This window comes from Felis catus, chromosome A2, assembly GCF_018350175.1.
Source record: "Felis catus isolate Fca126 chromosome A2, F.catus_Fca126_mat1.0, whole genome shotgun sequence".
Classification (NCBI taxonomy): domain Eukaryota; kingdom Metazoa; phylum Chordata; class Mammalia; order Carnivora; family Felidae; genus Felis; species Felis catus.
Genome location: NC_058369.1, coordinates 121,153,494 through 121,164,847, shown reverse-complemented (window position 1 = coordinate 121,164,847; position 11,354 = coordinate 121,153,494). Strand labels below are relative to the sequence as shown.

At 44.9% G+C, this 11,354-nt stretch overlaps 1 protein-coding gene across 4 annotated transcripts in view; it reads right to left on the bottom strand.

The window, feature by feature from the left end:
- The window catches only part of CHN2 (chimerin 2), a 309,144-nt gene that overhangs the window by 4,177 nt on the left and 293,613 nt on the right, over nucleotides 1–11,354 (bottom strand). For all 4 annotated transcript variants that reach the window (XM_045052548.1, XM_023250462.2, XM_045052549.1 and 1 more), the window contains 4 exons: nucleotides 8,410–8,583; nucleotides 4,926–5,003; nucleotides 2,376–2,513; nucleotides 374–479 (listed from right to left, as the gene is read on the bottom strand). In XM_045052548.1, the coding sequence (XP_044908483.1) occupies nucleotides 374–479; nucleotides 2,376–2,513; nucleotides 4,926–5,003; nucleotides 8,410–8,583 (496 nt within the window). The remainder of the gene's footprint in view (nucleotides 1–373; nucleotides 480–2,375; nucleotides 2,514–4,925; nucleotides 5,004–8,409; nucleotides 8,584–11,354) is intronic.

Below are 11,354 nucleotides of genomic sequence, written 5' to 3'. Positions count from 1 at the left end.
CAAATGGCTAAGGCAGACTGTGGGCTCTGGATCAGCCTGCCTGGATTTCAGTCCGGTTTCACATTACCTCTTCACATCGGTTATGTTACCCCCTTAAGCGTCCGCAATCTCATCTGTAACCTGAGGCCCCTAACAACCCCCACCTCACAGAGATAACACACGTAAAGTGTGTAGAGCACTTCCAGGCACAGAGTGAGGGTTCTAGCAGTTACAGATGGGGCTGCCTTCGCTAGACCCTCCCCCCCCCCCCCCACCAAAAGAGGGTCCGTCCCCTCAGTGGGTTGGGGAGAAAGGTTATGAACCCTTGCTAATGCATTCACCATCCCAGGCAGATAGGGGTTGTGGAGGACGTGCCGAGGGGGTGTTGGCTTACTTCTTGAGGTGGATCATCAGGTACCGGAGGGTCTCATAGTGGGCAGGAGGCAGCAGCATCAGCACTTCATGGACGGCTTCCAGCCTCTCGTCTGCATTGGAGATTTCTGTAACGGCCCATGTGAGGTGTTAGTGCAGTGCTGAGACATTCGCGTTTTCAGAGAAGTAACCAGAAGACTGGTTTGTTCTGGTTGGAGATGGAGGGGAAGTCTAAGAAGTTCATGCAATTTCAGGTAACGTTTCACTTAAATTAAGTGACTCCTTGGTGTCTTGCCTTATTCCAGAAAGGCCTGGAGATTGGGAACCGCACATGTACTCAGTGTGCACTGGGTGGGGGACAGGAGGCCGGACCTGGAGTCTGCGGTCGGGTATGTGTTTCGCGGTGGCAGGAACGGCGCTTTGCCCGTCCTCTGAAAGCTGGGTTTACGAGACAGCCTGCTGTCACGAGCTTTGATTTAAGCCGGGTCGCCCGTGGTAGTGTTCTCTTGAGGTTGTCTGACAGTGTCTTCCTGGTAGGCTTCCATAACTGAATACACCCTACAACACAAGGGCGCTGGCCGATGAGCCCGCCGGCTCAGCCTGCACCAATGGCACTCTTCACCCAAGCGCTGGCGTGGCTAACCCCGCTGGACAGTCCAGGTGAGGAAGTAGATACTAGGTCCATCAGCAAAGGGAGGAAACGTGCATGCTTCTGCTTTCGAATAGGTACTGGCAGCCTTTCAAAGAAACGTTCCCCTGCCGTTCCTCCTGGGGCAGAGGGCACTCTGTTGCCAGAACCTTCTCCACCTAGGACCACCAGGACCCATGCTCCTGGGTAAGCGTGGAGAATTCTCCTGGGTAGGAGAATGCTCCTACCAGGAAATAGGGCCATAGCTCCGCAGGAAAGGACATCTTGCACTAATCCCAGCCTGCCCACTTTTGTGCCCATCAGGCATCTTATTATTATACTTACCTTTAGATGTTACAGTTTTTATGAGCAATTCCTCACGGTGTGTTTGGGTTCTATGTCACTCATTGTAGCATCTGCACCTCCCCTTCCTCACTATGTTGCCGGGCAGAGGGCAGCGCCCCTCCTCCCCCCAGAATGGTCCTCTCTCCTGACACCAGTCAACTCGCGTGCCACACGCTAAATGAGCAACCGTGGGCTGAAGGGAGACCAAGGACGATGGTGTTCTTTCCCTGGCCCCGTGACCTCAGCTCTCTGAGCCTAGCTTTCCTGCTCTGTGAAATGGGATTATGAAGTGTGCCTCATCGGGTGGATGAGGAGCTTAAACTAGAGGCTATTATCGAGAGGTCCCGGCACGATACTTGACACAGTAGATTCTCGGTGTATGATCAGTTTCGAACAACACCAGCGGGTCAAACTGCGGACATGACTTCGATCGATTAGCAGTGGGGGTCTGCTTCACGGATGAACGTAGCTAATCCGTACAGTCCTCACTGAAGAACACCGGATTTTTTACTACCGGAACATTCTTGCTTTCAACATAGAACAGCCCCTGACTCTGCGGGTGCCCAGGAGAGAAGTGACGACGGTGTGGAGAGACAACTGCCTGGCACCATTTCTCAGCTGAGTGGCTGGCTTCGTACTGGTTCAACTCAGCTGGTGAACTATGCCTGGTTGTCTTTTAAAAAAAAATTTTTTTTAACATTTATTTATTTTTGAGACAGAGACAGAGCATGAACGGGGGAGGGGCAGAGAGAGAGGGAGACACAGAATCGGAAGCAGGCTCCAGGCTCTGAGCCATCAGCCCAGAGCCCGACGCGGGGCTCGAACTCATGGACCACAAGATGGTGATCTGAGCCGAAGTCGGACGCTCAACCGACTGAGCCACCCAGGCGCCCCATGCCTGGTTTTCTATTAACTGTACCATTGTGCCCTCGCTTGGCAGAGCAGGTGCTCGGGCAGTAATTTAAAGAGTTCCGAGTCTCGATTTTCTCGAAGTGAAAAGCATGATACTTAACGGTTTGATACGAATAAAAGATTAGCTCTCGATACTTACTCGCTGCTTCGATAAATTTGGGATAGGTGTCATAGGTGATAACAGGAATGGGTAAGTCTCTGAAGTACAGTTTAAGGGCTCCAGTGATGATGTTTATGTCTGGATAGATGTTGGCAGATATATCTGCCTTTTCACCGTCTGAAAAACAATCAACGATCCAATTCCTAATTAGGACCTATTTTGCCAAGTTAACGCATGCCCACAAAGAAACGATCCAACGTGGATGCAACGTGCCCGTACAAGTCCAGCTGACTACTCTCGCATCTAAGAACACTGACATGCAGGAAGTAAGAGAAGTTTTGGAAGAGCGATTTTGGGTCTGAGCATAAGTGTAGCCAAGGGTAGTAAAATTGACCGAAAGTCGTTCTTTGGACCCAGCCTCTGGTAATTTGCTAAAAAGAAATTTAACATAGTAATTAATATTCCAGACACAAAAGTTCATAATGGAATAGCAATCTAATCTGAAATAATAATTTAAAAAAAAATCAAGAAGCTTTTATATAGCTGCACCAGGATTCTTTGGATTTGGGCTTGAAGATCACAGACACAACAGGAAGAGTTGAATATCTTCAGTTTCGATTGTCTCTTTCAGGCTCGTGACGTTTCTTCTTTCTTGGTTCTGTCTCCTCTGCCCCTAGGACTTTAATCTGGGAAACTCTGACCTTCCTTCATGTATAGGTAATGTTATATTTTAACCTTTTTTGCAATCATTCTTTTTTTCTTTTTTGAGCGAGTGCGTGCAAGCTGGGGAGGGAAGAGTCAGACGCTCAACTGACTGTGCCACCCAAGTGCCCTTCTGACAGTCATTCTGAAGACACTTTTTGACTTAAAGTTACAATCATTTCGAGACAATTAGCATTTTCGTTTACTTAGAGAACCGAAAGAACAAATGTCTCATCACATTTGGTTCTGATGATAAAAAAAAAGCTGCTAAGGAACAGAAAACAGGGAATGTAGCAGATATATCACCTGATCCCATTATTTACAGATTTAACAAATATCTACTGAGAATCTGCCATGTGCTAGGCACTGTTAGGCCCTGGGGAGTCACAGAGAAAAAGACACATATTCCCTTTCTGTAGGTCTAAGTTGGAGTGGGAGTCAGGCATGCAACTCAGTAGTTACAAGGAAGTGGGAACCTTGCTCGGCTGGAGGCATGTGAAAACATGGGGGTGGGTGGGGCCCAGAAAAGGGCAGTCAGACTCTTAGGTCAGCATGGGGTGCTCAGAGAGGATTCATGGAAGAGGAAACCCTTGAGCTGACACCTGATTAATAGGTAAGCGTTTGCCAGGCAGAGGTGCGAACGCATTCTAGATGGACAGAACCACGTGAGTCAAGGCAGTTGTTCGTGAAAACAGGTGCACTTCAGTATTGCTGGGGCATAAAGTATACGGGGAGGAGCAACGGGCCATGAGCCTGAACAGATATGGCTGCCGGATCATCAGAGACCTTGTCTGTTCTACAGAGAGAAGGTTCTCTCTGGTAGGCTAGGGGTTCCAGCCGTTGACTGGCCTGACTACAATTATTTGGCCTGTTCGGTATAAATGTAGAATGAAAACGTAATTCAGAAAGAAACGTGCACCCCCACGTGGACTGCAACATTGCTCACAAAAGCCCAGACACGGAAGCAACCTGAGTGTCCGCCGATGGATGAACAGATAAAGCAGATGTGGTTTACAGCAAAAGGAATAGTATTCAGCCATAAAAAAAGAATGAAATCTTGCCATTTGTGGCAATGCAGATGGACCCTGAGGGGATTAGGCTGTGTGAAATAAGACAGAGAAAGAGACACCCTACGGTCTCTCTCATACGCGGGATATAAACCAAACCAAATAAAAAACTAAGCTCATAGATACGGAGAACAGATTGGTGATTGGAGGAGACGAGCAGTGAGGGGTGGGAAAAATGGGTGAACGGTCTTTTGTTGTTGTTTGTCTGTTTCAATAGAATGAATAAAAATTAATAATATAGATTCATGGGTTCACCTAGCTTTCTCAGTGCGTCCCCAGGGTGGACCGTGGCGATCCGTACTTTTAACAAGCTCCCAAGTTCTCCGACCTAAGAGAGAATGTGGCCTAGAGAACATTTGTCACAGTTATAAACAAAAAAAGGGGTTACCTCCTAAACTTCCACTGGCTTCCCCTATTTCAGTGTTGGGCACATCCGCATCCCTATGCTCTGTTCTTTGGAGTTTTGGGAGAAAGAGAAGAGCCACTGAGATCCTTGGCTGGGGATGTAGAAGGACAGCCTGGTGCCACGTGGACTGTCTGTGAATGTTGGACATCAAATCAAGAGCCATAATGGCACCAAATGCTGGCTGCCCATTCAAGAAAGATTTTAAACTCGTGGGATCGCTAGTCCACAACTTTTAAGGAAACCCTTCCCCCAGCAAGGCAGAGAACTATGTGATCTGTAAACGACTACTCCTTGGGTTCTTGAGCAACAACTCTCCGTAGCTCTGAAACCCATTCCCACCACGAATACAATGTGGTTCCAAAGGAAAGGGCGCTAAGGATGCATCACTTGGCGTTCAAGAAAGACAAAGCCCACCTCTGTCAAATGCCATTTTGACATCTTCAATGTGTTCGGTGAACCCAGAGACTCTGTAAAGACCTTCCGACTTCAATCCTGTGGGGGAAAAGGAAACAGAGAGACTTTAGCTTCCTGAAACATCTACAGAGGACTCTAATTTCATATATACACCGTGTGCTATAAGTGAGAAAAATACAGTCAGTGCTCTTGTACATTACACACTGTCACACTGAACGATGCTGTCGCCGGACCTGCCCGTCTCAGTTTCCAGGCAACTCTGTCTTCATTTGCTTGCGCTGCAGTGGAAACCTCCCAGGGATCTGGTCTTCTTCCTGCCTGGCTTCACAAAGTGAACCCCTGTTTCAGATTCTCATCAACCTTGGTGCTTCCTTTGTTCATCAGACTTGTGGATTTGATTTCACTGCTTCAGGCGGCAACCCGCTGTCTCCCCAGCATCATCTTAACCCATGTGCCATACTGCGTGCAGTGCTGTGCTAGGTATACATACATCCACGGGCACCTCTGTGTGATATATATTGTCCTGATTTTATTGAAATGGTCTAAATTTTATAGCCTTTTGTGTTGAATCGTGAATATCATATGTTCAACGTTTAACTAAATATGATCGATTTCATCATTATACCTTCAAATAAAGGATCATATGCACAGATGCCGAAAAATAAAATTTGAGTGATGATTCTGGAAACTTGATCACCGTATATTTGGGCTAAGAAAAAGATGTGGTTTCTGCTCCTAGATCTTATTGATTTGTTAAGATATGTTCTAAGGCCCAGCCAGGTCCCCAAAGTATCCAAAGGGAGGGGGGGGGCCAGATCTCAGACCTTGCATGTAAGAAACTAGCTGCTATCAAACTATACAGCAAAAATAAGCGAACAAATAGCTTCTACAGCTGTTGCAATAAACTCTGTCAAGCTCTTGATAACAGGAACCTTTGCTGCGTATGAGTATGTACTTTCCTGTTCTTCATTTGGGAAATATTTATCAAGTATATGCTCTCTGCCATATATAAGGGTCTGTATCAGGTCTGCATCAGAGACAACAAATGCATGACATGTATCCTGCCGGTCCTTCTCCCCGGACTGTCAGAGACCTTCTTCACTGACCTCAGCTCTGCCTCCCACCGAACGCCACTCAGTCTCAGAACTTGACTCAGTACAGTTGCCCAGGTTGCCACACTGATTAACCGGGTTGGTCCACAAGATGAGAGAGAACTGGAGTCATCGTGTTCTGGTTGGCGGTACAGGTTAGCATGCCTCACTGTGGTTGTAATCTGCACGTGACACAGGCGATGACACGTGGCCTTCTTGTTTGGCCACATCACGCAGAAACAAACGGCCCCGAAAGAGCATTTGCAATATGGAATTTGCTACGGGTGGGGCATGAGATGAGACTTTGGCAGAGGTGGTAGCAAAGCGGGGGATGGGAGTCATGTGAATTTCTTCCAGCCCGTTCTCTGGTTCTGTTCACACGTGCAGGATGCCAATGCCTGCGGCTCCAATTCCTTTGCTGTGGCTCCCCGGGCTTACAGTCCTAATCTGTGCTATTGTAACTCTTGTACGAGGCATGCTTAGTGCTATGCTCCCCACGGACACCTCAGACATCAGACACGGCGGTAAATCTGCCCCTGTTACCAGTCACCTCTGATGAGGATCACTACGGGATGATACCAGCTTCTCCAGAGAAGCTGAGGTCCTGAGTCCGGGCTCCAGAGAGGCTGGTGCTCTGACCCCAACTTGCAGAGCCCTCTGAACAACAGGACCCAGGGATGCTTTTCCCAGCTACTCATCCAGAGTCAGGGCACCCCCTTCTCAACTCTTATCCAGATCAGCCCCTGCAGCAATACCTTCACCAGGTCCCAAAGTACCCAGTGAACTCTACAGCTAGAGCAGTCAAAGGCAGGAGCCATTTTGTAACAATGTGAGATTAAATGAGCTAGTCTTAAGGGAACAGAGTAGCTATAGTTTTCATCCTGCGTGGAAAAGGGAATGATTTCCTCTCTCTAAAAGGCTTGGGAGAACAATCTATAATGTCCTCTTTTGTTTTGTTTTGTTTTGTTTTGTTTTGGTTGGGAAAGAATGGGATAGTTGGCCAATGCATAAATATCTGTAGATTACATTAAGCCAGTTTGGACACAATAACAGATCCCAACGATAGCAGAGCCCCTACATGGCAAAAATGGTTAAAGCCTCTGGGCTTTATACCTGGTCCAACTATCCACGTTACACCCAGCAGTCCAAATTCTCCCCAACCAGACTTGATCCACCGTATCACTGAAGTTTTGGTAACTGCAGAGTAGCCCAACAAAGCACAAACAAAGGAAAACAGGACTCAATCATACTACGAAAAACCTTTTCACGGAAATGTTTCTATCTTCTCTGCCTTCTTGAGTTTTCACTCGAGTGATCTTTTTATTTTTTTTTTTAATTTTTTTTTCAACGTTTATTTATTTTTGGGACAGAGAGAGACAGAGCATGAACGGGGGAGGGGCAGAGAGAGAGGGAGACACAGAATCGGAAACAGACTCCAGGCTCTGAGCCATCAGCCCAGAGCCTGACGCGGGGCTCGAACTCACGGACCGCGAGATCGTGACCTGGCTGAAGTCGGACGCTTAACCGACTGCGCCACCCAGGCGCCCCTCAAGTGATCTTTTTAGATCATAGATCTTTTTAATCTTTTCACTCTCTTTCAAATAAACAGAAGCAATACGAGCGGTGAATTTCTATATGGTAAGAAACGTATGTGTTGATCAACAGTTTCTTTACCTATTTAATGGGGTCACTTTTGAAGACTCCATTCAGACTTCACCTCTGTCATAAACCCTTTCTGGACTGTCCTCAAATAACACTGAAATGTCTTCTGAGAGTACATGGTGTTTTGAATACACACACCTGCAACATTGATTTATTTACTCCTCTGATTCTTTTTTTTTTTTTTTTTTAACATTTATTTTTGAGAAAAAGAGAGAAACAGAGTGTGAGTGGGGAGGGGCAAAGAGAGAGGGAGACACAGAATCTGAAGCAGGCTCCAGGCTCTGAGCTGTCAGCACAGAGCCCAATGCGGGGCTTGAACTCATGACCCATGAGACCATGACCTGAGCCGAAGTCAGACGCTCAACGGACTGAGCCCCCCAGGCGCCCCTACCCCTCTGATCTGCATACTACAGTGTCAGTTTCCAGAAGGTGAGAACTGTGACTTTTATATCAATGTGTAGTACATAACAAATGGCTTAGCAAACATGTTGAATGCACAGATACAAGGTTTGGGTACAAAACAGCACTGATGTGGTTGGCTGGATTTGGCTTATTTGTGTGCATGTGTATGCACGTGTATGTGTGTGTGTGTGCTGGGGTAGGCCATTTCACCAACACGCTCTCTCAATAGTGGAGAGAGAGTCAATTTAACAACTATAAGAAGGTTTCCTTGACAACAGTAAAAACAAACAGTAAAAACAAAATCACATAACAAGGAATTTTTTCCAAACCTCTTGCTTCGATTTCCCGTATGCATATGTCCACCACCATGGGCCTCTGAGTGTTGTGAGCCTTTACGAGTGTTGTGAGGTCACAACAGTACACCTTCTTGATCCTCTTGAGATCAGGTTGACAGTCGTTGGGAACGTGCTTGGAACACTGTTTGTGTACGTTCAATCCACAGTCTGTAAACAAAGAAGCCACATTAGCCCTGCCTGGCCCTTTTGTAAAAGCCCGACACAAATTATATGTTACCAAAAATAAAAATGAAAACACCCAAGGGTTTGCTGTATTTTTCTGGAACGCCCATCCCATTTGGAGGTGATATTCTCTACAACATGAGTATGAAATCCACCTTTACTCACAAAACTCTTAGAGAATTCCATTTTTCTCATTTAGCCTTTCTGTTGCTGGACCATCAGAATAGAACATTTCGCTGAGATTCTTTAGTTTTGGTGATTAGCTAGGTTGTTTGTGTGTGTGTGTGTGTGGTTTTTTTTTTTTTTTTTTTTTTTCTTTTTTGGGGCTGGAACCTTTGGGTCCATGTGTGGACTTCTGGGTTTAAATTCCCAGAGCTCGTCTTGGCTCATAAAGGGCACCTAGGACTTGTGTTGGGTTGTTTTCCTAAAGTTCTGGATGCTCCTTTTGTGGAAGACATGATTACTCTCTCTGAAGGAATCTCTGATCTTTGGTCTGTGGACCCATGGCCATTGGCAACTTCTTCCCCTTTCCTGGAGAGTTGCCCATAGCTTTTAGTACCTTCCCCTTCTTGGGAGTTTGGGTAGGCCAATTTTGTTTCTACTTACCTTATTTTGACATCTGTGAGTAGAAATAATGTCTAACTAGATACCGGTGGGAGTACTTGAGAGTTTACAATTTAGAACAATGCCATGTAATGTGATGATTAGAGTAATTATTTATAAAGCTCATATCAAGATCCAAAGCTGAAAAGGTACTTTTAAGTTCAATGAACACATTAAAAGCTTTGTTAGCAGTTGGTATCCACTGACAGAATTTCTCTAACAAGACACAGTCTACATTCTGGAAAATAAAAATCTAACGCTGAAGTTGTTCAAAGTTGATGTGCTGTCTAGTCAAAGCACATATATGTTATACACATACATAATAATGAATGTTATAATCAGCTGTTTAACAACAAAAAGAGCACTAACCACACCAAGGATTTGAGAAAATCTGAACTTTGATAAAATCATCAAAAAATGATTTTTGAAAAGCATTACATGATTTTCATGTAATTTTTAGGCTGAGTTCTATCTACATTCCTTCCAAAGAAAAAAAACAGTTCTTAATCAGCTTTATCAGCACGAGAAATTCATCAAAGCTCAAGTAAACTTCAATAATATTTTGACAGATCTATTTAGTTGGATGTAAATTTGAGCAAATGGAACCAAACAGAATTGGTTTGTTTTCTTGTTTGGCTCCCCTTCTATAAAATCAGGATGATAATAGCACCCACTCCTAGGATTATCATTAGAAGCACCTAAATTAATCTGTGTAAACTCTAAAGTGTGGTGAACACTACATGTGAATTAAATAAAAGAAATGGCAAGTGTTGGAGACAATACAAGGCTACCTGGCCAGCTCTTATTATTTCACTAGTAAGTTTTGCTCTGTTCTTGTAAATTTCATTGAAAACAATGTCCAGGGGCACCTGGGTGGCTCGGTTGGTTAAGCATCCGACTTTGCCTCAGGCCATGATCTCACGGTCCGTGAGTTCGAGCCCCGCGTCGGGCTCTGTGCTGACAGCTCAGAGCCTGGAGCCTGTTTCGGATTCTGTGTCTCCCTCTCTCTCTGCCCCTCCCCTGTTCATGCTCTGCCTCTATCTGTCTCAAAAATAAATAAACGTTAAAAAAAAATTAAAAAAAAAAAAAAAGAAAACAATGTCCAAACATTGTGATAAAATATACGTAACATAAATTCACCATTTAACCATTCTAAGTGTACAGTTTAGGGGCATTAAGTACCTTCACACTGTGTGCAGCTGTCACCACTCCCCATCTCCAGAACTTCCATCTTCCAAAACTGAAGCTCTGTACTCATGAAACACTAACTCTCAGACCCTCCTCCACCTGGCCCCTGGCACCACATTCTATTTCTATGAATTTGATTATCTTTTTTTTCAAGTTTATTTTATTTATTTTGAGAGGTGGGGTGGAGAGACAGAGAGAGAGAGAGAGAGAGAGAGAGAGAGAGAGAGAGAGAGAGAGTCCCAAGCAGTCTCTGCTCTGTTAACATGATGTCCGACGAGGGGCTCAATCCCACAAACTGTGAGATCATGACCCGAGCTGAAATCCACAGTCGGATGCTTAACTGACTGAGCCACTGAGGTGCCCCTGAATTTGACTACTGTTGATGCCCCATATAAGTGGAATCCTTAGCATTTGTCCTTTTGTGACCGGCTTCTTTCACTTAGCATGATGTCCTTCAGGTTTATTAATATTACAGGATGACAGGAGTCCCTTCCTTTTTAAGGCTAGATACTCTCCCATTGTCTTGACACACAACGTTTGGCTTATCTTTTGATGGACATTTGGGTTGCTTCTACCTTTTGGCTATTGTAAATAATGCTCTTTTAAAAACAGGTGTACAAATACCAGTTTGAATGCTTGCTTTCAGTTCTGTGGGGTATAGACCCAGAGGGGGAATTGCTGGATTACATGATAATCCTATTTGTAATTTCCTTATCAACTTCTTTTTAAGATCTGAAGCAACAGTGTGTTTCTGTAGAGTTAAATACGGAGACTTCATTAAAATTAAGATGTTTAATAACATATAAAACTATTCAGTATTTGCAAACGACTACAATTCCAGATGCTATAAATAAGGTCTAGTTCGTTTCAAAAAGGTTTAAAACATGTACAATACAGAGAGTTGAGAGGCAGTGATGGCTATTCCTAACCTTTAATGAACAGTTTTGAATTTTCCTGCAGCTCAG